This window comes from Solea senegalensis, linkage group LG1 (genome assembly GCF_019176455.1).
Source record: "Solea senegalensis isolate Sse05_10M linkage group LG1, IFAPA_SoseM_1, whole genome shotgun sequence".
Classification (NCBI taxonomy): Eukaryota; Metazoa; Chordata; class Actinopteri; order Pleuronectiformes; family Soleidae; genus Solea; species Solea senegalensis.
The window spans coordinates 20,182,132-20,209,124 of record NC_058021.1 but is presented as its reverse complement, the minus strand read 5'-3'; the positions used below and the strand labels follow the sequence as shown (position 1 = coordinate 20,209,124).

The 26,993-nt window shown below is 45.7% G+C and overlaps 1 protein-coding gene across 1 annotated transcript; it reads left to right on the top strand.

Annotated features, from left to right (window-relative positions):
- Positions 1-238: 238 nt before the first annotated feature.
- LOC122758697 (laminin subunit gamma-1-like) lies at positions 239-25,602 on the top strand. The gene is made up of 14 exons (XM_044013370.1): positions 239-890; positions 11,459-11,763; positions 16,123-16,253; positions 21,306-21,472; positions 21,573-21,761; positions 21,886-22,003; positions 22,165-22,263; positions 22,537-22,673; positions 22,995-23,117; positions 23,187-23,376; positions 23,600-23,712; positions 24,347-24,568; positions 24,867-25,125; positions 25,545-25,602. The coding sequence occupies exons 1-14, from the start codon at positions 518-520 to the stop codon at positions 25,600-25,602; spliced, it is 2,484 nt and encodes an 827-aa protein (XP_043869305.1). The 5' UTR covers positions 239-517.
- Positions 25,603-26,993: the final 1,391 nt, after the last annotated feature.

Below are 26,993 nucleotides of genomic sequence, written 5' to 3'. Positions count from 1 at the left end.
TAATTTTTAATTCCTGTAAATTAAAATATTATATTTTATTTGCATATATTTGTATATCAAATGTCTTAAAGTGTTTTTAAAATAACTGAATAAACCTTTATTTTAAATGTTGATTTTTTTTGTTTTTTATCAAACGTCTCCTGGGTGATGTCACTCGGCTCCACCCTCTCCGTCTCGTTTACTCGACAGTTTCCGGAGCGGTTCGGCCTCGCCGCGCCTGCGCACTCGTGTCCTCGTGTCTTGGGTGTAGTCAGTGGAGTGTCGTCTCTGAGAGCGGTTCACTTTTATGGCGGCGAACACAAAGAGCTGACGGTCGCAGCGCAGCAGCACAGCCGGGACAAGAGCCTCTGTACGCGGCCTGAACAGCGTAGAAGCTCCTCAGAAACAACCTCCGCACACGTTGATGCTCGTCACTCTCTCCGCGGGAGTCTGTCACCGACCGGAAAGTGACCGTTAAACTTTGGAAAAGTTGGGGCAGAGTTTGAGCCGCGCCGTGATTTTTCTGTCGGAGATCAAAATGAGAGTGATCCGGGCTCTGGTGGCCTGGAGCTGGGTGACCGCGTTGTGTGTCCGCGCTGCCATGGACGAGTGTTCGGACGAGCAGGGCCGAGCGCAGCGCTGCCTGCCCGAGTTCGTCAACGCCGCGTTTAACGTAACGGTGGTGGCGAGCAACACCTGCGGCTCTCCACCCGAGGAGTACTGCGTCCAGACCGGCGCCACCGGGGTCACCAAGTCCTGCCACATCTGCGACGCCCGGGACCCGCGGAACCACCACAGCGCCGTCTACCTGACCGACTACAACAACCAGCAGGACACCACCTGGTGGCAGAGCCAGACCATGTTGGCGGGTATCCAGTACCCGAACACCATCAACCTCACCCTGCACCTCGGTAAGACCCCCGTATTCAGCCCGTATTTTTCCGGCTCACTGGTCTAAGCGCCTAAGTTATTTAAAACAATAAATCACACACTGTAAATGTTTAAGACCCGCTCTTTAGTTCGGCTCAAGTCCAGATCCGTGAAACTGGACTTATTAGGTGAAATATCAACTTAATTGAGCGAGTGTACGCTACGCCGCAGCAGGTTGAGGAGTGAGGCTCATGAAGTGTGTGCGTGTAACACGGACGCTGAAACTTTTAAAACTGATGATTTTTCCAACGAGGTTTGGTGCAGAAATCTGAACTAGATTAAATCTGTAAAACTGCGGCAATGAAACGTGAGGGGACATAGCTGACATTGTTGGGGGAGGTGTGTGCGTGAACACACTCGTAAGTATGTGTGTGTGTGTTCGGGAATAAAAGTGACCGCTTTTATAAACGTTGAGACTTTAAAGGGATAGTTCAGGCTTTTGAAAGTGATTGTAATGAAGTGCTGACAGTGAGAACATGACTGCCAGCTCACTCTCCAACACCAAAGTCCATAGAGAAAATTAGTGATTGTAGCTGCTGGTCCTCTGCTGCCTCGTGTGGTCACTTTGTGTCACTGAGTTAAGTTTAAATGAAATATTTCAAATGCTGAATTCATTAAAATCAGACATTAGAAGTTGGTGATGGAGGCAGCAGAGGATCAACAACTCGCGTGTGTGTGATGTTAAAATCCCTGATTTTCTCTATGGACTTTGGTGTGGGAGTGTGAGTGGTTTACACACTTCAGTCTCACAGTGAGATAAAGACGTGATCATGTAATGTAGATATCATATTGAGTGATTATCAGGCTGGTTCTCAGCAGCAGGGGGTGCTGTTTCTGTTTTATTTCTACTTTATTACTTACTCTATATTAGAGTGTAATTTTTTTAATATATTGTATTTTTATTTTATTCTGTTCTTACTCTTATTCTTACGTTTTTATATTCTTTTTACTTATTATGCCCATGCACATTTCTGCACCTCTTGTCACTTTAACTGAGCTGTTGTAAATGTGTGTTTCACCCTGGGGGAGGAATAAAGTCAAACATTCATTTCCTGAATGAAAATTTGAGAAGATTTTGTAGATTTTTGGCTTTGAATTGTTTTCATCTTTTATTGTTTTCTATGTTTTTTCTCACACCTGAGTTTGTGGGTGGTGCAGAGTGAGACACAGGATGATGTCATGTTGGACCAATCGCGTGCCTGCGTCAGCGTCACATGGTGCTGCTGGTTTTAATCAGACTAACACGTATCAAGTCTGGTTTTAGTCAGACTAACGTGTTTAAAAGTCTGGTTTTAGTCAGACTGACGTGTTTTAAAGTCTGGTTTTAGTCAGACTGATGTGTTTAAAAGTCTGGTTTTAGTCAGACTAAAGTGTTTAAAAGTCTGGTTGTAGTCAGACTAACGTGTTTAAAAGTCTGGTTGTAGTCAGGACTAACTTGTTTAAAAGTCTGGTTTTAGTGAGACTAATGTGTTTAAAGTCTTGTTTTAGTCAGACTAACGTGTTTAAAGGTCTGGTTTTAGTCAGACTGATGTGTTTAAAGGTCTGGTTTTAGTCAGACTAACGTTTTGGATTAGCTCAATTAGTCTTTTTTCCAACATCATGTAAATGTGGTGAGTGATTTGAAGATGTCGCCCCCCTCCCTCTGTTTGAAATATTGCTGCTTGTCCTGACTCGCCAACAAAGAAGAATCCTGCAGCTGTGTGTGTCTGTGCGTCTCTGTATGTGTCTTTGTGTGTGTGTATTCTGAGCTGTGATTAGAGAACAGGATGACCGAATGAAGCACAAGCACTTTCATGGTGTCATTAATGTTAAAGTGAGAATCACGTGAAAAACAAACTCGAGTTGTCTCAATGGTCTGAGGGGGAGGGGTCATTGTTCGCTTCACTGGAGATTTTCTTTGAAGTTTGGGCGATCAAACACCTGAACACACTGTGTGTGTGTTAGCTGATGTCCAGCTGTGTATCTCTGGTCATCTCTCCACATCCTAGTTTCCCACGCTAAGCACGCACACAGACACACACACACAGTGGTATAATTTAAAACAGCTGTTCACTGCAGAGGAAAAAAACTGTTTTTTGTGAACGGTTTGACAGACGAGCAGCTGCAGGTTCTTCCCACACTCATGTCCAACAACTCGTCCCTGTCTCTGTCTGTCTGTGTCAGAAGACAGACAGAGACAGTTTGAGTGGTGGCCATGTTGGCATCCTCTGTCTCAGTGTGAGGTTGTAAATCTGACCTGAGGGGGCGCTATCTCTTCCTGTGGAAACGTCCGTCCAGGGACTTCCAGCTCCAAGTGGAAACAACAAGACAAAACAGTGACTCACGAGACATTTGTTTATTGCTGCTGTAGATACACTAGACACAAGAGACGTGGGGCGTTCAGGGACACTAGTGTTTCTGTATATCAGGTTGTTTTTCTGTCTCAAGTCTTCACAACAGGTTCATGTCTTTAGCTCACTGTTAGACTGAAGTTTGTAAACCAGTCACTCACTCTCCCACAACAAACCCCATAGAGAAAACCAGTGATTTTAGTATTTGAACTGAACGTAGTGACGTGTGCTGTGATGACTTTGGTCCACACCAAAGTCATCAGTGAGATAAAACATCGTAAACTTGACGTGATGACGAGGTCTCACTCATAAACATTCAGGTTTTTATTTAAACATAATAGTGTGTGTGCCATAAACTTGTGACCTTTGACCCTCTTCCTGTGACTGAGTTTTTAAAAATGTCCAAGTTCAACTGAGACTTGACGCTGTCCCTGTGAACCCAAGGGGGCGGAGTCAAAGCTCTGGGAAAAAGCAGCATTCCCATGTATCTTTGGAAACCTGGGAATGTGAAGTGAAGGTCAGAGGTCACGAGGACGTGTGTCACACACACAGAACATCATTCAGTGAAACTGTGATGGTTCTGGATAGATCAGGATCTCATTCGGTTCCACTGTTTCAAGACCAGGATCTTTGTGGATCAGGGTTTTTAGTATCTCTGTGGTTCTGGATCTCTTTTCTGCATCAGTATAGTTCTGGATCTCTGTTCAGGTTCTGGATCACTGTTATGGATCAGTATAGTTCTGGATCACTGTTCTGGATCGGATCTCTGTTCAGGTTCTGGATGTCTGTGGATGTGAGTGAAGCTGAGACTTTCATTTTGACAACTGTGGATGAACAGAAGCTGAGGCTTTTATTTTGTAAACTGTGGACAAACTGAAACTGAGACTTTTATTTTGAAAACTGGACAAACAGAAGCTGAGGCTTTTGTTTTGAAAACTGGACAAATAGAAGCTGAGGCTTTTATTTTGAAAACTGGACAAACAGAAGCTGAGGCTTTTATTTTGAAAACTGTGGACAAACAGAAGCTGAGGTTTTTATTTTGAAAACTGTGGACAAACTGAAGCTGAGGTTTTTATTTTGAAAACTGTGGACAAACTGAAACTTATTTTGAAAACTGGACAAAAGAAAACTGTGGATAAACTGAAGCTGAGACTTTAATTTTGAAAACTGTGGACAAACAGAAGCTGAGGCTTTTATTTTGAAAACTGTGGACAAACAGAAGCTGATGCTTTTATTTTGTAAACTGTGGAGGACAGAAGCTGAGGCTTTTTTTTGAAAACTGGACAAACAAGCTGAGGCTTTTATTTTGAAAACTGTGGACAAACAGAAGCTGATGCTTTTATTTTGTAAACTGTGGACGGACAGAAGCTGAGGCTTTTATTTTGAAAACTGTGGACTGACAGAAGCTGAGGCTTTTATTTTGAAAACTGTGTTTGAACTGAAGCTGAGGCTTTTATTTTGAAAACTGTGTGAACAGAAGCTGAGGCTTTTATTTTGAAAACTGTGTGAACAGAAGCTGAGGCTTTTATTTTGAAAACTGTGTGTGAACAGAAGCTAAGGCTTTTATTTTGAAATCTGGGCAACAAGCTGGGGCTTTTATTTTGAAAACTATGGATGAACAGGGTGGGGGTGTAATGTTCTCTGTATAGGAAGTGATTCACTGCCTCAGGCAGAGCGGGGGTTTTGGGGTTGTTCTATTATTACAGAGTCAGAGTTACAGGACAAGCAGATGCATGCAGGGTAATTTTAGTCTGTGGGGGTGGGGAGGGGGCAGGGCCATGTAGAAAGGGGAGGGTTGTTGTCATACAGTGAAGGTAAACACATGATTAAGTCTGTCACAGGCCTTTGTTCATCTTTTTCCACCTGAACTGAAACATGACAAGCTCCGCCCCTCTCTTCCACTCACTCCTCAGTCGTCCTGTCTGTCTGTCTGTCTGGTATCGGGGACCATTGTTTGTTCCTGACGTCCCACTGTAATGATGACACCTATGGGGGCGGAGCTTCTTCTTTGGTGGTCTCTGTGTGTGTGTGTTGCAGCCATTTTGTGGATTGATCCTGCGAGTGTGAGATGTTCAAAGAAGCCATGTTTTCTTCACTTATCTGACATCTAAGATAACACACACACACACACACTGAGCTCGCCCTCAGCTCCTCTCTCTCTCCATGTTAATGTTCAAACTACACTGTGGAAACAGGTCCACACTGGAACCAGGCCCACACTGAGAACCAGGTCTACAGTAGAACCAGGCCCACACTGAGAACCAGGTCTACAGTGGAACCAGGTCCACACTGAGAACCAGGCTCACACTGAGAACCAGGTCTAAAGTGGAACCAAGCCCACAGTGGAACCAGGTCTGAGGCTTAAGTCCTGCAGTAAAGCCCAGCCTCAGACCTCGTGACCTCTGACTGTGAACCATGAGTTACTTAATTCAACAGAAGAGTCTGCCCCCTGGTGGAGAGGTCGCGCACACTGTGAGGTCATTGACCTTTGACCCACCACTGTTGGATGATGAACGTGAAGGCTTTGACTGCAGATGGCGCCGGTGCTCGGCCCCTCCCACTTGGCTCCACCCACACACTCACAGTCAAAGCGGTCTTTGTTTTTCCTCTGGAGAAAAATGTGATGAGGTCATGGAAGGAGCTGCAGCATTAAGCCCCTCCCCCCTGACCCTGAGGCTCCACCCCATCGTCTCTGGAATGCTAAAAAAAAACATCTTCAGAGACAAAACAGCTGATTCATCTCAGAGGTCAGAGATCAAACACGATGATGTCGTAGAGGAAACGGCATATTTTCAGAATAAAAGCTTGTATTAATGCTAATATTTAGCTAAAAACGGTGGAGGTGATGCTGCCCCCTGTATTTCTTGCAGTGAATGACAGTTTTAAATGTATGTACGTCACTGCACGACATATTCCAATATATCAGGAAACTTAAAGCAACGCAATATATTGCAATTTTTACCATGAAGATAGGTTGTTTCTGATTGACTGAAGGACCGGCAGCCGTTTGTCCTGCTCGTCTCTGATTGGCTGAATGACCGGCAGCTGTTTGTCCTCGTCGTCTCTGTGTGAGGACAAACGTCTCTGTGTCCTCACTGATCTTCTCTCTGTTTGTGTTTTGTCTTCACGGTTGACGTTGAATTGTCACACATGTCAAACGTCTTCTCGTCCTGTGACGTGTCTGGACGTCCACATGTGAGACAGTGGTCTGCTGTGATTGTCAGTCTCTGTGTTGCCATGCTTACAGTCTTTTCTGTTGTGACTGAATTGTGATTTACAAAATGTTAGTGCTAAAAGAACTTGTTACTATGGAAACTTATTATTAAACCAGTGAGTGGAGAGATGCTTGTGGAACGGAGTAAATCACCGTGAATGTTTGTCAGATTTAATAATAAAAATCAATGTGGCAGCCCACTGCTCCTAATTTTAGGATGGGTCAAATGCAGAGAAATAATTTCCCTAAGGGGATTAATAAAGTATATATATTCTGTTTTAAACATCCTAACTTAAACGTCGGGACAAAAACATTGTGGCAAACATCGGGACCTAAACATCATTCCTTAAATATCATGACAAACATTGCGACTTTTGCTCAGTCATTGTTTTTGGCATGATGTTAAAAAGACATGATGCCAAAAACGGGGGCGGAGTCAGATGTTCCATTTTTTGATTTATTACAATAATTTTAAATTAAAAGTTTGTTGTTGACCTTTCATCCCCACAGTTGGATCTCTCTCTCTCTCTCTCTCACTCTCACACATTCCAGGAGTTTTATTCCTGCCGTCACTCTGTAACTCCTCCCCCTCCTCAGGCTGTGTTCATGTGCAGACGTGACTTGGGGGAAGAGGAGTGAGAGGGTGAGGGTCAGTGGTTTGAGCGTGTCTTCACTGATTAAAGACTGAGATGAAAAAGACGAATCTCAACACGTTGTTCACTTCCTGTCTGAGATATGATGATAAATATTGAAATATTTATATAATACATTTGAACTGTGTCTATAATGACCAGATCCTGAAATGTAGATGTGACATAAGGGTTTTCTGAATAAAGAGCACTAACGTTTACATTTAACTGATTTTGATTAATCGTTTGTGTATATGTGTATATATGTGTGTGTATATATATATATATATATATATATATATATATATATATATATATATATATATACATATACACGGTGGGTACGGAAAGTATTCAATTCTGTCTCTGAGCTCCTTGGGCAGTTTCTTCGACCTCATGATTCTCATTTGCTCTGACATGCACTGTGAGCTGTAAGGTCTTATATAGACAGGTGTGTGCCTTTCCTAATCAAGTCCAATCAGTTTAATTAAACACAGCTGGACTCCAATGAAGGAGCAGAACCATCTCAAGGACAATCAGAAGAAATGGACAGCATGTGAGTTAAATATGAGTGTCACAGCAAAGGGTCTGAATACTTATGACCATGTGATATTTCACTTTTTCTTTTTTAATAAATTTGCAAAAATTTCTACATTTCTGTTTTTTTCTGTCAAGATGGGGTGCTGAGTGTACATTAATGAGAAATAAAATGAACATTTTTGATTTTAGAAAATGGCTGCAATGAAACAAAGAGTGAAAAATTTAAAGGGGTCTGAATACTTTCCGTACCCACTGTATATAAATGTAAAAGTTAGTGCTCTTTATTCAGAAAACCCTCATGTCACTTCTACATTTCAGGATCTGGTTATTATAGACGATGCGAAGTGGTGCTAACACACGTTTGCTGACTTCATCCGGCACATTAGCTTCATATATAAAATCCTCTGAGGCTGGAAGTTTGTATAAAACACTGTGCTCCACTGTGCAGCCACCAACAGCACACTTGTCCCTCCTCGTTGACATAATACCGCTCTTCCTCCCTCGCCTGCACTATCGCAGGGACAAGGTGGAGCTAAGGTGGAGCTCTCGAAGTAAACTTACTGGTGGGGTGGTAACATTCGCAGTGAAATGCGCATGCTGCCGTCATAAGCGCAGGGAATTGCAGGGGTAGAGTGGCTCAGTGGTTAAGACCGGTACCCTATGTGCGAGAAACATCATGGTCGCAATGGTCGCAAGTTCGATTCCACCCCTCGCTGACTGTACTCAATTCCATTGTAAGTCGCTTTGGATAAAAGCGTCTGCTAAATGACATGTAATGTAATGTAATGTAATGTAATGTAATGTAATGAATTCAACATTGCGTGTTTTATCGCCTATACTTACACTAAGAGGGACCACGAAAACATCACTGAGTATTCTTTTTCCACATTTTGGCGACTGGTAGGGCCTCCAGAGTCTCAAATATAAGTATTGAAATGGTTGAAAAGTAGATTTTGCATAATATGTCCCCTTTAAATATAAATATTTTAATATTTATCATCACAGTAACAGTGTTACACACATTAGTAGCTGTAATCATAATTTTAGAAGTTACATAGTTGTTTTTGGTGCCTATTTGTTTCCCAGATATGTTATTGTTTGTGTGTGTGTGAATGGGTGTATAAGAGGAGAAAAGCGCTTAATGAAGTTCAGTCCATTTCCTTGTATTAGTTTATGGGGCAGATCTGCCACATCCAAAATGGCGTCGGCGTACGATTCAGCACTCAATGCAGCGTCTACGTATATATGTATATGGTTTCCTGTACAGCTTAAGGCTAGCTGTTAGCATGTCTAGCATGATTCTGAGTCTTTGTTTAAACTCCTGTGATGTACAGGTGTTGGTCAGAGGTCAGTTTGAGCTTGTCTGAACATACACACAAGCGCACAGACATAACACATTCCCTAACCTTTACTCTAAAACCAGGTCTTAATCCTGAAAAAGTGTCAGACTGTGAGTACCAGCCAATGTCCTCACTTCCAAAGTGTTTGTCCTCACAAAGATACACACACAGGAAGCTGGTGTATTTGTTCACTTCATTGTTTCCTCTTATAAACTGTGGTCGTCCAATCACCTGCTTCACCTTTATTTACACTGCGCTGTCTCTCTCATGCACACACACACACACTGTTTACAGAGTAGATTCTGTAGATTCCCCAGACCTGCTCAGACTCGTGTTATGGATGGAGCCACTGCTGCTGAGTGTCGGGAGTTAAAGGACTAGTCTGTCACTTTACATTCCTGCTTGACGCTGACACACTCACACACACAGCTGCAAGGACTGACTTTAGACCTGGAAACAGACTCAGAGACAGAACCTGTTCCTAGATAGAATCAAAGCAAACACTGTAGATCAAAGTGAAAAAGAATTAAAAATCCTCTGGTCTGGTGGATTTAGAGATGGCTGCTGAAAACTAAAAAATTATTCACTTTCACCCAAAACGACTGCTTTACACGTCACGTAGAAAACCACGTCTGTGTTGACTCCACCCACACAGAGGAGGAGCAATAGTCGTGGATAACCAACTAAACTGTGATGAGGCAAGGCAGGATTATTGGCACATTTCCACCGGCTCTACTCGCCTTGCCTCGCCACGCCACAGTTTAAGTAGAGTTTCCACTAGCATATTAACCTGGTACCGGGTACTATTTTTAGTACCTGCTCCAGCGAGGTTCCAAGCGTGCTTAAAGGAGACATAGTATACCCTATTTCTCCAAGTTAAAATAGTTCCCTGGTGTCCTAATGAACATGTCTGTGACATGCAGTCTGATGCGAAGTGGTGCGAACACACGAACACACGTTTGCTGACTTTATCTGGCACATTAACTTCATATATAAAATCCTCTGAGGCTGGAAGTTGTAAAACACTGTGCTCCACTGTGTAGCCACGAACAGCACACTTGTCTCTCCGCGTTGACATAATACCGCTCTTCCTCCCTCGCCTGCACTCTCGCAATTTATAGGGACATGGTGGAGCTATGGTGGAGCTTTCGAAGTAAACTTACTGGTGGGGTGGTAACATTCGCGTAGAATGCGCATGCTGCCGTCATAATGCGCAGGGAATTCAACATTGCATGTTTTATCGCCTATACTTACACTAAGGAGACAACGAAAAAAGGACTGAGTATTCTTTTTCCTTCACTTTGGCGAATGGTAGGGCCTCCAGAGTCCCAAATATAAGTATTAAAATGATTAAAAAGTTCATTTTGCCTAATATGTCCCCTTTAAGTAGGTACTGTGCGATGATTGGTCAGACTGCCGGCCACTGACTGGCCAGAGTCCCGCCACAGGAAGAGACGTCCCACACACAAATCAAGCCTAACAGCGGCGAACTGTAGATCACTTAAAACTACTTAATGATCCTAACAACGTGGGTTAATCTCCAACAACTACCAGGGAAACCTCTATATTTAACAGCAGTAAAGTGGTGTGGTGTATTTAGGGACAGCGTCGGAGATCGCATGTGGTATCACAGACCACTACCATTGTAGTCTGTGGAGTAGGAGGCTGTACCAAGCCGAATTGTAGATCAGTTAAACAATCCTAAAAACAACTACAACTACCAAAGTCTGGTGTAAAGTCACTAGTCACTGTGTATGTGTCGCGTATAAAACAAAGTCACCACAGTTTCACTCAGCCGTGCAGTGATGACTCCGCCCACGTTAAGTAGGTACTTTTTTGTAGTGGAGATGCAGCGAGGCGAGGCAAGTAGAGCCGGTGGAAATGCACCATATGTAGTGCAAAAGAGCCATTAGAGTGGATAGCTTAGCATTAGGCCTAGAAGATTTGTTAGCTTAGCATTAGGCCTAGAAAATCTGTTAGCTTAGCATTAGGTGTAAAGATGTATCTATCTTAGCATTAGCTCCAGTGGAGGAGTCAGGAGTTTGTGTTTTATCAAAATAATCCACAAAACACATCTATGATGTCATCATCATTAACTGTATAAACTTGTAACCTGATACAGTTGTTGTGTATCTGCTCCTGGTCTCTCTCTCTCTTCTGTCTCTACCTCATCTCCCTCTTGTCCTTTCTGTCCCCCATTTTCCTTTCACCCCAACCGGTCGAGGCAGATGCTGCACATCTGTGAGCCTGATTCTGTCAGAGATTTCTTCTTCTCTCCACTGATGCCTAGTGTTTGCTCATTGTGTGAACTGTTGGGGTTCTCTGCTCTCCTTGATGTTGTCTTTGTACAGTGCCTTGAGATAATGTATGTTATGAATTGGCGCTATACAAATAAAATTTAATTGAATTGACTCATCCTCATGAGGGTTGAAGCTTCTGAGAGAACAGATGTTGTAACAGTTACTGACTCCGCCTCTAAACTCTCTCTCTTCACAGGTAAATCATTCGACATCACCTACGTCCGCCTCAAGTTCCATACCAGCCGACCCGAGAGCTTCGCCATCTACAAGAGGAGCAGAGAGGATGGACCCTGGGTCCCGTACCAGTTCTACAGTGGCTCCTGTGAAAAAACCTATCACAAACAGAGTCACGTCTTCATCCGCACCGGAGATGACGAGCAGCAGGCGCTCTGCACCGACGACTTCAGCGACATCTCGCCGCTCACCGGAGGAAACGTGGCCTTCTCCACACTTGAGGGACGACCCAGCGCCTACAACTTTGACCACAGCCCCGTCCTCCAGGTGAGGACACTGTCCACACGTCTGTCCACACGTCTGTCCTCACATCTATCCATGCGTCTATCCTCACGTCTGTCCACATGTCTGTCCTCACATCTATCCACATGTCTGTCCACACATATGTCCTCACGTCTGTCCACACGTCTGTCCACACGTCTGTGGTGTTGTGACGTGTTGCTAGGCCACGCGCCCAGATTTCCCACTGCTCAGTTTGGCTCAGTGACCTGCAGCCTTAGCCCCACCCCCTCATTATGCGTCCACTCCCACATCTGAATTTTATCTTTATGGGACTTTTGGCCACACCCATTTCTGTGATCAAATGACATCATTCCCTTTTCACGGAAAATCAGATGTCACATAGGATCAGGTCCCCAAAGAAGTCCAGGTCTGCAGGGTCCAGATCTGCAGGTGTCCTGGTCTGCAGGTGTCCTGGTCTGCAGGTGTCCTGTCTGCAGGTTTCCTGGTCAGCAGGTTTCCTGGTCTGCAGGGTTCAGGTCTGCAGGTGTCCAGGTCTGCAGGGTCCAGGTTTAGCTCCAGCTTAGCTTTGAATCTTCTGTGACTTGTCGTTATGAGTCTATTTTTGCTGAAGTCTGTGGCGTCGTCTGGTCTGTGACAGGAAATAGCCTGCAGTTCAGAAACCAAACACCGGATTTTGGATCTGATCCTGGACCTGAGCTGTATCTGTAAACAAACAACCACAGTCACTGATTTTATCTTAATAATAGAATATATGAAACAATGACACGTGATCTTTTTTGAAATAGCTGATTATTTCTGTCACTTTGCTGCCATGAATGTTTCACTGAAGCTTCAGAAGATTTTCTAAATAAATGAGGAAGAAGATTTAGAGCAAATCTCTACAGAAGATCTCAACTCTCCCACACCAAACCTTATGGAGAAAATCAGTGATTTTACCTGCAGGGACGCAGGAGCTGCTGGTCCTCTGCTGCCTCGTGTGGTCACTTTGTGTCACTGACGTCAATCTGAATGTTGGATTTCAAACACTGAAGTGACAAAATCAGACATTTGAACTAAGTGATGGAGGCAGCAGAGGATCAACAACTCCTGTGTCCCCGCAGCTAAAATCCCTGATTTTCTCCATAGGGTTTGGTGTGGGAGAGTGAGTGATTCTGTGTGTAATGCTCTGGTTCTCAGCAGCAGGGTCGGATCTGACACTGTGTGTGTGTGTGTGTGTTCTCTGGAGAAAACACATGTTTTCCTCGCTGCAGCACAACATGATTGATAGCAAACAAATGTTGACTTTAAACATTTACATCATCGTTCTGCAGCTGCTGAACACGTCACGTGACTTTGTCCTGCTCCAATCACAGCCAGGCAAGCTCACACGTTACCGATGGCAACGGGAGGTTTCCACAGCAGTGACAGCTGCAGAAACACTAAGAACAATGATATTGTTGATGTAAGCCAAAGTCCTGGATCCAGACTCCAGGATATAAAGTCCTGGATCCAGGACTCAGGATCCAGAGTCCATGGTCCAGGACTCGGGAGTGGGAAGTTAGCCTCTTCATAGTGAGGCTAACGTTAGCTAAGTTAGCTTCATCAAAGTGAGCCTAACATTAGTTTCTTCAGGTGAAGCTAAAATTAGCTAAGTTAGCCTCTTCAGTGGAGGCTAATGTTAGCAAAGTTAGCCTCTTCAGAGTGAGGCTAACATGAGTTAAGTTAGCTTCTTCAGAACGAAGTTAACAATAGCAACACAGTAGCCATAACAAGTGTTAGCAGTTCTGTTAGCAGCAGTACCAACAGTGCCTTCTGATTATTTTTTAATATAAGGGGGAGCAGCAGTGACACACGCTGACCTGCAGTAACACACGCTGACCTGCAGAGGGAGCAGCAATAACACACACTGACCTGCAGTAACACACGCTAACCTGCAGTGACACACACTGAACTGCAGTAACACACGCTGAGCTGCAGTAACACACACTGAGCTGCAGTAACACACGCTGACCTGCAGTAATACACACTGACCTGCAGGGGGAGCAGCAGCAGCTGGAGCCTCTGAACAGAAAACAGCTGTTGTTGCTCAACAGGAAATATTTATTTTCCCATCAATCATTTACTCAAACATGATAAAAACAGTTATTGTTTAAAATTCCTCCTCTTCCTCCTCTTCATCTTCCTCCTCTTCACCACATTCTTTACATACTGTGGTCGTGGGGAGGAGCTGCTGTTGTGTGTGTGGGAGGTGATGATGATGAAGAGCAGATACATGGCTTCACATTAGTGTGTGAAAGTTTCGATGCAGCATTTAAAGGTAGTTCAAGGTTTGTCGTATCAAAAGTATGACACACACACACAGAGCTGACAGCAGCGTGGTCCAGAAAATGTGGACAAATGAGTGTTTTTTTTATACTTAATAAACACAAGAATAAACACATTTGATCCACTTTAAAGACTTTATCTACGTCACATGATCGTGTCTTTATCTATGTCGCGTGCTCGCGTCTTTATCTGCGTCACATGATCGCGTATTTATCTATGTCGCATGCTCGCGTCTTTATCTGCGTCACATGATCGCGTATTTATCTACGTTCTTTATCTGCGTCGCATGATCGCGTCCTTATCTCGTACATGATGCGTCTTTATCTGCGTCACATGATCGCGTCTTCATCTAAGTTGCATGATTGCATCTTTATCTACGGCGCATGATCACGTCTTTATCTAGGTCACATGATCGCGTCTTTATCTGCTTCACATGATCGCGTCTTTATCTATGTCAAGTGATCCCGTCTTTATCTGCGTCACGTCATCACGTCTTTATCTGCGTCATGTCATCACGTATTTATCTAAGTTGCATGATCGCGTCTTTATCTACGTTGCATAATCGCATTTATCTAGGTCACATGATCGCATCTTTATCTATGTCACATGATTGCGTCTTCGATGCGTCTTTATCTGCGTCACATGATCGCGTCTTTATCTGAGTTGCATGATCGCGTCTTTATGTACATTGCATGATCGCGTCTTAAACTACGTCACATGATGCCGTCTTTATCTGCGTCGCATCATCGCGGCTTTATCTAGTCCTTTATCTGCGTCGCATCATCGCAGCTTTATCTACGTCGCATGGTCGCGTCTTATTCTCGCGTTGATTGCGTCTTTATCTGCGCCACATGATCGCGTCTTTATCTCGCGTCGCATCATCGCCAGTTTATCTCGTCCTTTATCTGCGTCATGATTGCGTCTTATCTATGTCGCATGATCGGCGTCTTCACATGATCACGTCTTTATCTGCTTCACCGATAGCGCTTTATCTGCGTACCTGATCGCGTCTTTATCTCGTCACATCGCGTCTTCACATGATTGCGTCTTTATCTGCTTCACCTGATCGCGTCTTTATCTACGTCACATGATCGCGTCTTCACATGATTGTGTCTTTATCTGCTTCACATGATCGCGTCTTTATCTGCATTACATGATCGTGTCTTTATCTGCGTTGTGTGATGCCGTCTTTATCTGTGTCACGTGATTGCGTCTTTATCTACGCCGTGTGATCGTGTCTTTATCTGCTTCACATGATCGTGTCTTTATCTACGTCGCGTGATCGCATCTTTATCTACGTCACATGATCGTGTAAACCACTCACTCTCTCACACCAAACCTCATAGAGAAAATCAGTGATTTTAACATCTCACACACACACTGCTGCCTCGTCACTAAGTTTAAATGTCTTATTTTAATGAGTTCACTATTTGAAATATTTAATTTAAACTTAACTCAGTGACACAAAGTGACCACACGAGGCAGCAGAGGAGCCGCAGCTAAAGTCAATTCTCTCTGAGGTTTGGTGTGGGAGAGTGAACAGTCTCTAGAAACAGCTGATGTATGTTTCCTGTGTGAGGTCATGACCTTGAACACACAGATTAGCGTGAAGACTCATGTTCTCATGAGGCAGAGCTGCTGATAATCTTCTGCTGCCTGTAAACTTTCCCAGCGTTCTTTCTCACAGAGAACAACAGGTGTCTTCCATCTGCTGCTCACAGTGCCAACACCGGCGTTACCATGGTTAACCCACTGCTGCTCAAAACTACAACCACATTCTGAACCTGTTTTGGTTCAGAACGGGACTCAACAGGACTCAAAGCTAGAGTCAGACCTAGAACTTGAACCAGATTCTGAACCCAAGTGGGAACAGAACCAGATACAGACTTGAAATTAGAACCAGACTTGTACAAAGAATCAAACTCAGAACCAGAGCTAGACTCAGAATCAGGTTCCGTCAGAAGACCATGTTCAGATCATCAGGTTTCACTGCTGTGAGCTCATGAGCAGACGGTGCCCTCTGTCTGTGAGTCTGTGTGGCTGCATCTCTAACATGTGCTGTCTGTCTGTCTGTCTCAGGACTGGGTGACGGCCACTGATATCAAAGTGACCCTGAACAGACTCAACACATTTGGAGACGAAGTCTTCAACGACCCCAAAGTCCTCAAGTCCTATTACTATGCCATTTCTGACTTTGCTGTGGGAGGAAGGTAAGATCACATGACGTGTGTGTGTGTGTGTGTGTGTGTGTGTGTGTGTGTGTGTGTGTGTGTGTGTGTGTGTGTGTGTGTGTGTGTGTGTGTGTGTGTGTGTGTGTGTGTGTGTGTGTGTGTGTGTGTGTGTGTGTGTGTGAGAGAGAGGTGTAATGTGTGTTTCAGGTGAAATGTGTGTTTCAGGTGTAGTGTGTGTGTGTGTGTTTCAGGTGTAGTGTGTGTGTGTGTTTCAGGTGTAGTGTGTGTGTGGTTCAGGTGTAGTGTGTGTGTGTGTTGTAGTGTGTGTGTGTGTTTCAGGTGTAGTGTGTGTGTGTTTCAGGTGTAGTGTGTGTGTGTGTTTCAGGTGTAGTGTGTGTGTGTGTTTCAGGTGTAATGTGTGTGTGTTTCAGGTGTAGTGTGTGTGTGTGCGTGTTTCAGGTGTGTTGTGTGTGTGTGTTTCAGGTGTTGTGTGTGTGTGTGTGTTTCAGGTGTAATGTTTGTGTGTTTCAGATGAAATGTGTGTGTGTTGTGTTTCAGGTGAAATGTGTGTGTGTCTGTGTGTGTTTCAGGTGAAGTGTGTCTGTGTGTGTTTTCAGGTGTAGTGTGTGTGTGTGTGTGTGTGTGTGTGTGTGTGTGTGTTTCAGGTGTAGTGTGTGTGTGTGTTTCAGGTGTAAAATGTGTTTGTGTGTTTGTTTCAGGTGTAGTGTGTGTGTGTGTGTGTGTGTGTTTCAGGTGTAATGTGTGTGTGCATTTGGAACTTTAGCACATAATGTCATGATAACAGCTCTGAAGGAAATACATCTGCCTCAGGTCTATATTGACATTGTTAAAGATGTTTACTCTGGTTCATTCATACAGGTTATCTGTGGTAAACAGCTCACAGACCCAATCCCTCTCCAGGTTGGCATTAAGACTGGCTGTCCTTGGTGCGCAAAATTGCTGTGTAGCTGTGTCACCTGTAATGTTATTTCCCCTAACCCCATCCAGGGGTATGCAGATGATGTTCAGATCGCATTACATTACATTACATGTCATTTAGCAGACACTTTTATCCAAAGCGACTTACAATAAGTGCATTTAAACATTTGGGTACAAATAAGAGCTAGAAGTAAGTAAGAGCTTCAAGTAAACCAAACTATGAAGTGCTAGTCATAAGTGTGATGTATACGTGTTTGTTTTTTTTTTTTTTTTTGTCGTCGTCTTAGTCGAGGTAGAGTCGGAAGAAATGTGTTTTTAGTCGGCGGCGGAAGATGTGGAGGCTTTCCGCTGTCCGGATGTCGATGGGGAGCTCGTTCCACCATTTGGGAGCGAGGACAGTGAACAGTCTCGAGTTCTGCGAATGCCTCTGCGATCCTCTCAGTGAGGGGGCAGCGAGCCGGTTTGCCGATGCAGAGCGAAGTGGGCGGGCTGGGGTGTAGGTTTTGATCATGTCCTGGATGTAGGCTGGACCGGATCCGTTTGTAGCATGGAACGCAAGCACTAGAGTCTTGAAGCGGATGCGAGCAGCTACAGGAAGCCAGTGAAGGGAGCGGAGGAGCGGTGTAGTGTGGGAGAATTTTGGTAAGTTGAAGACCAGTCGAGCTGCTGCATTCTGGATGAGTTGCAGAGGTCGTATGGCACACGCAGGGAGACCAGCCAGGAGGGAGTTGCAGTAATCCAAGCGTGAGATGACAAGAGCCTGGACCAGAACCTGTGCCGCCTTCTGGGTTAGAAGAGGCCGAATCCTTCGGATGTTGTGCAACATGTATCTGCAAGATCTAGCTGTTGCAGCAATGTTGGCAGTGAGGGAGAGATGGTCGTCAAGTGTCACACCCAGGTTCCTTGCGGTATGAGAAGGAGTTACCACAGAATTGTCGAGGGTGATGGTTAGGTCTGTGGTGGGAGAGCCCTTTCCTGGGAGAAAAAGAAACTCAGTCTTGTCGAGATTGAGTTTCAGGTGATGGTCAGACATCCACTGAGAGATGTCGGTCAGACAAGCAGAGATCCGTTCTGCTACATGTGTATTGGAGCTGGGAAAAGAGAGAATGAGTTGGGTGTCATTGGCGTAGCTGTGATAGGAAAAACCATGAGAGAGAATAACAGAACCAAGAGAGTTGGCGTATAGAGAGAAGAGGAGAGGGCCCAAGACAGAACCCTGAGGGACCCCAGTAGCTAGAGGACAGGGTTCCAACACAGATCCTCTCCAGGTTACTCTGTATGTTCGGTTTTGAAGATAGGACGAGAGTAGGGTAAGTGCAGAGCCTGAGACACCTTGTTCTTGAAGGGAGGAAATAAGGATCTGGTGGTTAACTGTGTCAAACGCTGCAGAAAGGTCCAAGAGGATGAGCACAGAGGAGAGAGAGGCAGCCCTGGCAGTGTGGAGTTGCTCAGTGACAGCAAGAAGTGCAGTTTCAGTCGAGGAAGAAGGTTGTTCCGGTGAAGGTAGGAGGAGAGTTGATTAAAGGGGACATATTATGCAAAATCAACTTTTTAACCATTTTAATACTTATATTTGGGACTCTGGAGGCCCTATCAGTCGCCAAAGTGTGGAAAAAGAATACTCAGTCATGTTTTCGTGGTTCCCCTTAGTGTAAGTATAGGCGATAAAACGCTCAATGTTGAATTCCCTGCGCTTATGACGTCAGCATGCGCATTTCACCGCGAATGTTACCCCTCCCCACCACTGCTGTGGCGATCAGCAGTGCTGTTCATAAGTGTTTTTTTACTGATTTACAGTTCGGCACTGTTCGGCTCGATCCTTATGTAGGACGTCTCTTCCTGTGACGGCACTCTCGCTGTTTTCTGCTCACGCTGACATGTTGATATTGTCAGAGAACTAGTGGAGACGAATAGAGCTGTAAAGCGCTGTAAAGAGGACAAATCAGAAACCCCCTGGAAGAAGTGGATGTGTGTTTGCCTGTGTCTCATTTGCATATAAAGGGACCATGCACGAAAACCGAGCGTTCTGAAAGGGGCGGGTTTAGCAGGGTTATTGAACTGCTATGATTCTTCATACTTATGGTATTTTGACCAAAGCATGTCACTGACATGTTCATTAGGACACCAGGGAACTATTTTAATGGGGGAAATAGGGTATAATATGTCCCCTTTAAAGATAGCACGCCCCAGAGTTTTGGAGAGAAAAGGAAGAGAGACAGGTCTGTAATTATTTACTTCAGACGGGTCAAGGGTGGGTTTTTTAAGGAGGGGGGTCACTCTGGCCTCTTTAAGAGAGTCCGGAAAGCAACCAGATGATAGAGATCGCCTCACGTCAAGAGGCTGTGATTAACAACATGTTCCCCAGAACAGACTCCTTTTTGAAGGGGTCAGGATTAGAGCTTAAAGATTCAAAATGTGCAGTTTTTTTATGAAATGCGGAGTGGGGGGAACCGCTGGTATCACTCTAAATCAGATACAATACCTGTGTTCACTATTTGCAATAACCCACTCAGAGTCTACTCACGTCATGAAACATATACATACTTAGGTGATAAATTCAATGTGACAGGTGAGCACCACTGATCGCCACCGCTGATCGCCACCGCTGACCAGCTCCGGTGCTCCGGCGAGCCGGCGATCAGCGGTGGCGATCGGCGGCGAGGTCTCCGGAGCACAGTCACCGATCTGATACAGTAACATACAGCGGCAGATTATTCAGCTCGCCGCGCGCGATCGGCGGTGGCGATCAGTGGTGCTGTTCCTAAGTGTTTTAACTGGTTTACAGTTCGGCACTGTTCGGCTCGATCCTTATGTAGGACGTCTCTTCCTGTGACGGCACTCTTGCTGTTTTCTGCGCACGCTGCCATGTTGATATTGTCAGAGAACTAGTGGAGGGAGGGGGAGACGAATAGAGCTGTAAGGCGCTGTAAAGAGGACAAATCAGAAACGCCCTGGAAGAAGTGGGTGTGTGTTTGCCTGTGTCTCATTTGCATATAAAGGGACCATGCACGAAAACCGAGCGTTCTGAAAGGGGCGGGTTTAGCAGGGTTATTGAACTGCTATGATTCTTCATCCTTATGGTATTTTGACCAAAGCATGTCACTGACATGTTCATTAGGACACCAGGGAACTATTTTAATGGGGGGGAAAAGGGTATAATATGTCCACTTTAAGGTCTTCCATCGTGCTGTATAAGCACTCTACTGTAAAGCCGAGCATGTTCAGCCTGTGTAATGTTGCCTCAGTGTTTTCTAATGTTACAGCTAACACCCCTGATGTTATTGTTAATGAAAAGCACAGAGGTGCTCATTCTGGAGGTCGGCTGTGCCTTTGATTATAGCCTCGAGGAGGCCTTTCTAACCAAAGTGCTGAAATATCAGAAGCTGAAGCATACCATCTCAGCGAGGCTACAAAATAAAACTTTTAGTCTTAATGTTTCGTAGTCTGGGGCATGTGCACAAGTTGGTTGTGGGGGGCCTTCAGATGGCTGGCCTCTCTAAAAGTAGAGCTAAACAGTAAGCGAGGTACTGCTCAGTATCAGGAAGCCGTGCAGTTTGGAGGAGACGATGTTTTCGGTACCCTTGAATGATGTCTGCCTCATATTTGACCTGTCGGTCATCATGTATGTAACTGTGACCAGCTGCCCAGGCGCTTTGTGTCTGACCAATTCCTAATTTCAACTGCACTGGCAGTGTTTGTGTCCCTTGTGCAAGAAACCCTTGTACTTTTTTTTATGTGGGCACAAATAAATATTTCAAATGTGTCTTTCAGGTGTAGTGTGTGTGTGTGTGTGTGTCTTTCAGGTGTAATTTGTGCGTGTTTCAGATGTGTGTGTGTGTGTGTGTTTCAGGTGTATGCGTGTGTGTTTCAGGTGTAGGGTGTGTGTTTCAGGTGTATTGTGTGTGTTTCAGGTTTAGTATGTGTGTTTCAGGTGTAGTGTGTTTGTGTGTCTGTTTCAGGTGTAATGTGTGTGTGTGTGTTTCAGCTGTAATGTGTGTGTGTGTGTTTTGCTGTAATGTGTGTGTGTTTTGTGTAATGTGTGTGTTTCAGGTGTAGTGTGTGTGTGTGTGTGTTACAGGTGTAATGTGTATGCGTTGCAGGTGTAGTGTGTGTCTGTGTGTGTGTTTCAGGTGTAATGTGTGTGTGTTCCAGGTGTAAGTGTCACGGCCATGCCAGTGAGTGTGTAAAGAACGCCGCAGGTCGTCTGGTGTGCGACTGTAAACACAACACAGCGGGCGATGACTGTAACGTGTGCAAAACTTTTTTTAACGATCGTCCATGGAGACGAGCGACGGCCGACAGTGCTAACGAGTGTCTGCGTAAGTCTCACATTTTACTGCACCTCTGACCGTTTTATTGCACCTCTGACCGTTTTACTGCGGCTGCTCCCGCCTCACTCTGCTGTCTCCGCACCCTCAGCCTGTGACTGTAATGGGAAAAGTTCTGAGTGTTACTTCGATGCCGAGCTCTACCGCGCCATGGGTCATGGTGGTCACTGCAGGAACTGCGCGGACAACACGGACGGCCCCAACTGTGAGCGTTGCCTCGACAACCACCACAGAGATGAGAGCGGCAGCCGCTGTCTGTCCTGCAGCTGCAACGCTGTGGGTGAGTCACCACGGACACGTCTGACGATGTCATGACCTCAGTTTCAGACTCTAACACTGTGTGTGTGTGTCTCTGATTGTGTGTGTGTGTGTGCGCGCGTGTGTGTGTGTGTGCGTGTGTCCAGGCTCCATGACTCCTCAGTGTGATCACAGAGGGATGTGTGCGTGTAAACCTGGTGTGACGGGAGAGAAATGTGACCGCTGTCAGCCGGGATATCACAGTCTGACAGAGGCTGGCTGCAGGTACTACAACACACACACAAACACAGACAGACATACACAGTTTCAGTCAGTGTGTGAGTGTTGCCCCCTGCTGGCTAACCCCTCCTCTCTCTTTCTCTCTCTTTCTTTCACTCTCTCTCTTTTTCTCTCTCTCTCTCTCTCTCTCTCTCTGTGTGTGTCAGAGCGTGCTCTTGCTCGCCCTCTGGCAGCACTCAGGAGTGTGACGTGAACACAGGTCAGTGTCGCTGTAAAGACAACGTGGAGGGCTTCACCTGTGACAGGTAATGTCTGCTGTTGAACCTGATCATTTTTATTTATTTATCTGTATAAACCACTGTATGAGTTGTACTGCCCTGCCTCTCACGCCCCCCGACACGTCACCGAGCCCCCCCAGGGAGGCCCACCCCACTATTTGAGAAGTACTGTTATTCTGAACAATGTTTTTCTGACAACGAAAAAACCTGTGTGTGTGTTTGTGTGTGTGTGTGTGTGTGTGTGTCTGTATGTGTGTGTGTGTGTGTGTGTGTGTGTGTGTGTGTGTGTGTGTGGTTCAGGTGTAAGCTGGGCTTCTTTAATCTGGATCAGATGAACCCTCTTGGATGTACTCCGTGCTTCTGTTTCCAGCACTCGTCTGTGTGTGACAGCGCCGACGGCTTCAGCGTTCACACCATCAGCTCATCCTTCCACACAGGTAACAGACCACGCCCACCACTGGGCATTAGAGTCACCTGTAACCAGCTGTCAATCACTCTGTGTCCTCTCTCTCATGTGTCCTCACTCTCTCTCGTGTCCTTACTCTCTCTCATGTGTCCTCTCGTGTCCTATCTCTCATGTCCTTTCTCTCTCTCGTGTCCTCTCTCATGGTTCCTCACTCTCTCTCATGTGTGCTCTCTCTCACGTGTCCCCACTCTCTCTCATGTGTGCTCTCTGTCTCTCATGTGTCCTCACTCTCTCTCATGTGTCCTCTCTCTCATGTTTCCTCTCTCCCTCTCTCTCTCTCTCATGTCCTCAGATGATGAACAGTGGACAGCTCAGCAGCGTGATGGATCCAGTGTCTCTGTCCTCTGGTCTCCAAGTGAACAGGAAATCTCCCTCATGTCTGATAATTATTTACCCATGTACTTCATCGCCCCAGGTACATACACACACATGCACAACCACACAGAGTGACTGTGTTGCCATGGTAACACTGCTGCCGTCACAGGAAAGTTCTTGGGGAACCAGATGCTGAGTTTCGGACAGAACCTGACGCTGAGTTTCCGGGTCGACCGTCGCGACACTCGTCTGTCGGCGGAGGATCTGGTTCTCGAGGGAGGCAGCCTGAGAGTGGCCGTCCCCCTTATTGCCCAGGGCAATGCCTACCCCAACGAGAATATGCAGACATACGTGTTCAGGTGAAACAATGTTTCCGATCCATTGGATTAATCTCAGATTAATTTGATAATCTAGATCTAGAAGTCTAAAGTAGTAATTCTGAAATTCAGGTTTAGTAACTTGTATTGTCTCTTCATTTGTGAAAATAATCTGTGATTTTTTTTTTTAATCTGTAATCTATTTTTTACATCCTGTTAAATTGTAAATCTGGACTAAATTTGAGAACGTCTGGTTCTGGTCCAGGCTCCATGACAGCACAGATTATCCCTGGAGGCCGACCATCAGCCACTCCGACTTCCAGAAACTTCTCCACAATCTGACGGCCGTGAAGATCCGGGGCACCTACAGCGAGAGGAGTACGCCACGCAAAATCGCAACTCTATGCAAAACATCACAAACTCTACACAAAACATTGCAACTATGTACAAAACATCAAAAACTCTATGCGAAACGTCGCAAACTCTACGCGAAACATCGCAACTCCCCGTAAAACATCATAAACTCTACGCGAAACATCGCAACTCTGTGCAAAACATCGCAAACTCTACACGAAACATCGCAACTTTATGCAAAACATCACAACTCTGCATGAAACATCAAAAACTCTACACGAAACATCGCAACTCTACACGAAACATTGCAACACTGCAAAACATTGCAGACTCTACACGAAACATTGCAACTCTGTGCAAAACATCACAACTCTACGTTAAGCATCGCAACTCTACGCGAAACATTGCAACACTGCAAAACATTGCAACACTGTGCAAAACATTGCAACACTGTGCAAAACATCGCAACACTGTGCAAAACATCACAAACTCTACACGAAACATCGCAACTCTATGCAAAACATTGCAACTCTACGCTAAACATTGCAACTCTACACGAAATGTCGTAACTCAAACGTCGTAGTGCAAATGTTGTGACTCTTCACCAAACTTTGCGACCCATTTAGTGAAATCATTTAATCAGTTATTGTCTCTCCAGGTGCTGGTTACCTCGACGACGTCTCTTTGGTGACAGCAAGACGTGGTCCAGGTGTCCCCGCCCGTTGGGTGGAGCAGTGCACGTGTCCTCAGGGTTACCAGGGGCAACACTGTGAGCGGTGCACTCTGGGATTCCGGCGTGGACGACCTGAGCTTGGATCGTTCAGCTCCTGTGAAGCGTGTAACTGTAACGGACACAGCGATGCCTGCAACCCTGACACAGGTAAATCTGCTGTAACCAGGCTTTAACTAGGCTTTAACCCAGCCGTAACCCGGCCGTAACCAGGCTGTAACCCGGCCGTAACCAGGCTGTAACCCGGCTTTAACCTGGCTGTACTTGTAAAGGTAAGCCTTTAACCCTGTGTTTAAACTGTGGTTTAACTAGTTTAGCCTGATTTAACACAGGTTTCACCTGGTTCAGCATTCGATTATCTAGCTTAACTTGTTGAACTGTTTATCTTGGCTCATAAATAATAGTTAGTGAAGTTGTTGTTAATCTGCTTGACCTGTTTGTGTGTCAGGAGCGTGTGACTGTCAGCACCACACGTCAGGTTTAAGCTGTGAACGTTGTAAAGATGGTTTCTATGGCGACGCCACTCAGGGAACAGTGGACGACTGTTCGCCATGTCCGTGTCCGACCGGCGCCACCTGTGCCGTCGTCCCCAAGACCAGAGAGGTGGTTTGTACCAACTGTCCTGTGGGAACCACAGGTACGACCTCAGCCACGCCCACTCACCTGTATTTCACTCACCTGTCACTCACTCACCTATCTGTCTGTCACTCACTCACATGTCTCTCACTCACCTGTCTGTCTCTCACCTGTCACTCACTCACCTCTCCCTGACCTGTCACTCTCTCACCTGTCTGCCTGTCACTCACCTGTGTGTCTGTCACTCACCTGTCTATCACCTGTGTCTCTCACTCACTTGTGTCTGTCTCTCACCTATCACCTGTGTGTCTGGCCTCTCACCTGTTACGTGCGGTGTCTGTCACTCACCCAAGGTTCATATCACCTGTGTGTGTTGTCTCACCTGTTACGTGATGTCTGTCACTCACCTGTCACCTTTGTGTCTGTGTCTCACCCATACCTGTGTGTCTGTCTCCCCACCTGTTACCTGTGTGGCTCCCTCACCTGTTACCTGTGTGTCTGTCACCACCTGTCACCTGTGTGTCTGTCTCACCTGTGTGTCTCTCCCCAGCTGTTACCTGTGTGTCTGCTCACCACCTGTGTGTCTTTGTCTCTCACCTGTTACCTAAAGGTTCGTCTCTCACCTGTCACCTGTGTGTCTGTCTCACCGGTGTAGGTTCGTCTCACCTGTGTGTCTGTCTTCACCTGTCACATGTGTCTGCTCACCACCTGTCCTCACCTGTGCGGTTCTTCACCTGTGTCTCTCTCACCTGTATGTCTGTCACTCACCTGTCACCTCTGTGTCTGTATCTCACCTGTCACCTCTGTGTCTGTCTCTCACCTGTGTGTCTCTCACCTGTATGTTACATTACATTACATGTCATTCAGCAGACGCTTTTATCCAAAGCGACTTACAAAAGTGCATTTAAACATTTGGGTACAAATAAGAGCTAGAAGTAAGTAAGAGCTTCAAGTAGAACAAACTATGAAGTGCTAGTCATAAGTGCGATGTACAAGTTGTGTGTCTGTCTCTCACGTGTTACCTGTGTGTCTGTCACTCACCTGTCACCTGTGTGTCTGTCTCTCACCTGTCACCTCTGTGTCTGTCACTCACCTGTGTGTCTGTTCCTCACCTGTTACCTGTGTCTGTCACTCACCTGTTACCTGTGTGTCTGTCACCTCACTCCTCCTCACCTGTGTGTCTGTCACCACCTTGCCACCTGAGTCTCTGTCACTCACCTGTCACCTGTGCACCCCACCCACCTGTCACCTGTGTGTCTGTCTCCTCACCCGTCACCTGTGTGTCTCTCTCACCTGTATGTCTGTCACTCACCTGTCACCTGTGTGTCTGTCTCTCACCTGTCACCTCTGTGTCTGTCTCTCACCTGTGTGTCTCTCACCTGTATGTTACATTACATTACATGTCATTTAGCAGACGCTTTTATCCAAAGCGACTTACAAAAGTGCATTTAAACATTTGGGTACAAATAAGAGCTAGAAGTAAGTATGAGCTTCAAGTCTCGAGTGAACAGTCTCGAGTTCTGCGAGTGCCTCTGCGATCCTCTCAGTGACGGGGCAGTGAGCCGGTTTGTCGATGCAGAGCGGAGTGGGCGGGCTGGGGTGTAGGTTTTGATCATGTCCTGGATGTAGGCTGGACGGGATCCGTTTGTAGCGTGGAACGCAAGCACTAGAGTCTTGAAGCGGATGCGAGTAGCTACAGGAAGCCAGTGAAGGGATGCAGTATGTAATTGGCGGGATTGCTGGTTGGTAGACTCTGAATGTCATCCATTGGCAAATGACCAGGTAGGGCGTACCACACTTCTTGTCCAATATCAGCTGGGACTGCGTAGTAGTCACACTGGAGCGCTGCGGTCTTCTTCTCGTGTGTTGTGTCGACCCCATTTCGCCTCTTGTCCCGATCAGTAAGCTACACTACTCCTGTTTTCACATTCACGTGTAGGTGTAGGGTGTCACCATCCATTCTTGTTAAGGTAGGGGGGAGAGTGAAGTATCAGGACAA

Excerpts from the sequence above, each read along its gene's own strand:
- LOC122758697 (XM_044013370.1), top strand. The coding sequence starts at position 518 with ATGAGAGTGATCCGGGCTCTGGTGGCCTGGAGCTGGGTGACCGCGTTG. Across the intron at positions 21,762-21,885 it reads CTGCAGCTGCAACGCTGTGG|GCTCCATGACTCCTCAGTGT; the intron begins GTGAGTCACCAC and ends GCGTGTGTCCAG. Across the intron at positions 23,118-23,186 it reads CATGTACTTCATCGCCCCAG|GAAAGTTCTTGGGGAACCAG; the intron begins GTACATACACAC and ends CTGCCGTCACAG.